General features: G+C 59.7%; 1 protein-coding gene across 1 annotated transcript in view; it reads right to left on the bottom strand.

Annotated features, from left to right (window-relative positions):
• The window catches only part of SDC3 (syndecan 3), a 13,209-nt gene extending 11,387 nt beyond the window's left edge, over window positions 1–1,822 (bottom strand). Inside the window, 2 exon segments of the mRNA XM_014468238.1 lie at window positions 583–658; window positions 1,802–1,822. Of these exon segments, the coding sequence (XP_014323724.1) occupies window positions 583–658; window positions 1,802–1,822 (97 nt within the window).
• Between the last annotated feature and the right edge of the window lie 303 nt (window positions 1,823–2,125).

Genomic DNA, 2,125 nt, shown 5'->3' with positions numbered 1-2,125 from the left:
GGCTGGATCCGCCTCTCACCCCGCCCCTGACAAGCCCCCGTATTGGAGTTCGTACAGAGCTAGAGAGAGGATCCCAATCCTGGCTTCCTGCCCCCGCCTCGGCCACCTGCTCCAAAGCCCTACCCAGGCAGGGCAGGGGGCCAGGGCAGGGGGCCAGGAGATTCCCCCTCCCCCCGCCCCGCCCGTTCTCACACTCTCTCTCTCTCTCTCTCTCTCTCTCTCTCTCTCTCTCTCTCTCTCTCACACACACACACACACACACACACACACACACACACGTCTCAAAGTAATGAATTAATCAGTATTTACTTGCTACCAGTGAGTCATGGAGTGGAACAATTAGTGTAATTGCTCCCGTGACTAATTGCTGGGCTTCCTCCGGCTTAGACATTCCAGGAGCTCAGCGCACCCATCGTCCAACTTTCCCCAGCTCACGTCTCCACCTCCCCAGCCCAGAAGAACCACCCCCGGGGCCCTGGGGTGACGAGGTCAGAAGGAAGGCTCCCCACACTGCCGGCCTCCACACCTGGGCAGCTAAGCTGGAGTCCCTTGGAGACTCTGCTCAGTTCTTAGGCAAACTACCTGCAGCCAGAGACTGCAGCTGCTGCCCAGGGCCACACGGCGGGATGGGGACTGAGCAGGACAGAGACTGCAGCTCCTGCCCAGGGACACACGGCGGATGGGGACTGAGCAGGACAGAGACTATAGCTCCTGCCCAGGGCCACACGGCGGGATGGGGACTGAGCAGGACAGAGACTGCAGCTCCTGCCCAGGGACACACAGCGGATGGGGACTGAGCAGGACAGAGACTATAGCTCCTGCCCAGGGACACACGGCGGATGGGGACTGAGCAGGACAGAGACTATAGCTCCTGCCCAGGGACACACGGCGGATGGGGACTGAGCAGGACAGAGACTATAGCTCCTGCCCAGGGTCACCAGCGGATGGGGACTGAGCAGGACAGAGACTATAGCTCCTGCCCAGGGACACACGGCGGATGGGGACTGAGCAGGACAGAGACTATAGCTCCTGCCCAGGGTCACCAGCGGATGGGGACTGAGCAGGACAGAGACTATAGCTCCTGCCCAGGGCCACACGGCGGGATGGGGACTGAGCAGGACAGAGACTGCAGCTCCTGCCCAGGGACACACAGCGGATGGGGACTGAGCAGGACAGAGACTATAGCTCCTGCCCAGGGACACCCAGCGGATGGGGACTGAGCAGGACCAGGGCTCAGGCTCCACTCCTGGGTGGGGCCAGCCTCACCGGTCTTTCCATCTTTGCAGGCAGGCCAGGGAGATCTTTACTGGGAGGAGAGACTCTAAGAAGCCTGTGATCCCTGGGGACTTCCAAACTGAGGTAAATGTGAGAGCCAAAACAGGGCAGCCTCATGATGCCTCAGTGACAAGTGCCACACACAGCCCCTGAAACCCTGATCCCAGAAAGGCCTGCAGAAAAATCCAAAGAACCCCCACCCCAAAGCCACACAGACCCTCGTAATGAACACAGAGACACCAGAAACAGAGAAAACATATACAGACACACCCAGACACACACTCACCTAAAGGCAGCCACAGAGAGGCACCGTGTGTTGGCGTGCCTTTGGGTACAAACAGGCACATGCACGGGGGGCGGGCACTGGGTAGGGGTGCGGGCACTGGGTAGGGGTGCATACTGTGTAGCTCTGAGGCTCAGAGACAAGCATGGAGCCTCCTGTGAGCCCATCCGCCTCCACTCAGGTAGCTCTCACCTAGATACCATTCATCCCCAGATCAGTAGCCATTGACATGACAACCGTTACCATGACGACCATCTCCTCCATGCTAAGGGACCAGGAGCTCCAGCTCCCCACAGAGATGGGGGGGGGGGGGGTTGGCAGGAGAGGGAGAGATCACGGAGGAACAGAGAGGATGACAGGGAGGGGGGAGGGCAGAGACATGGGACGAAGAGGCAGGGACAGTGGAAGGCCAGGGGTCACGAGTCCAGGGGGGAGTGGAGGGAGGACTCGCTGTGTGAGAGAAAGAGAAGGCGAGAGTGGGAGGTGGAGGGAGAGAATTCTCTCACATCTTAATTTAGACTCACGCTCACCAGACAAAGCTGGGGAAGGGGCCACCTCGGTGATTTT

This window comes from Myotis lucifugus, unplaced genomic scaffold (assembly GCF_000147115.1).
Source record: "Myotis lucifugus unplaced genomic scaffold, Myoluc2.0 scaffold_438, whole genome shotgun sequence".
NCBI classification, from domain to species: domain Eukaryota; kingdom Metazoa; phylum Chordata; class Mammalia; order Chiroptera; family Vespertilionidae; genus Myotis; species Myotis lucifugus.
Note: the sequence above shows the minus strand (reverse complement) of the source record. Positions and strands in the feature narration are given on the sequence as shown.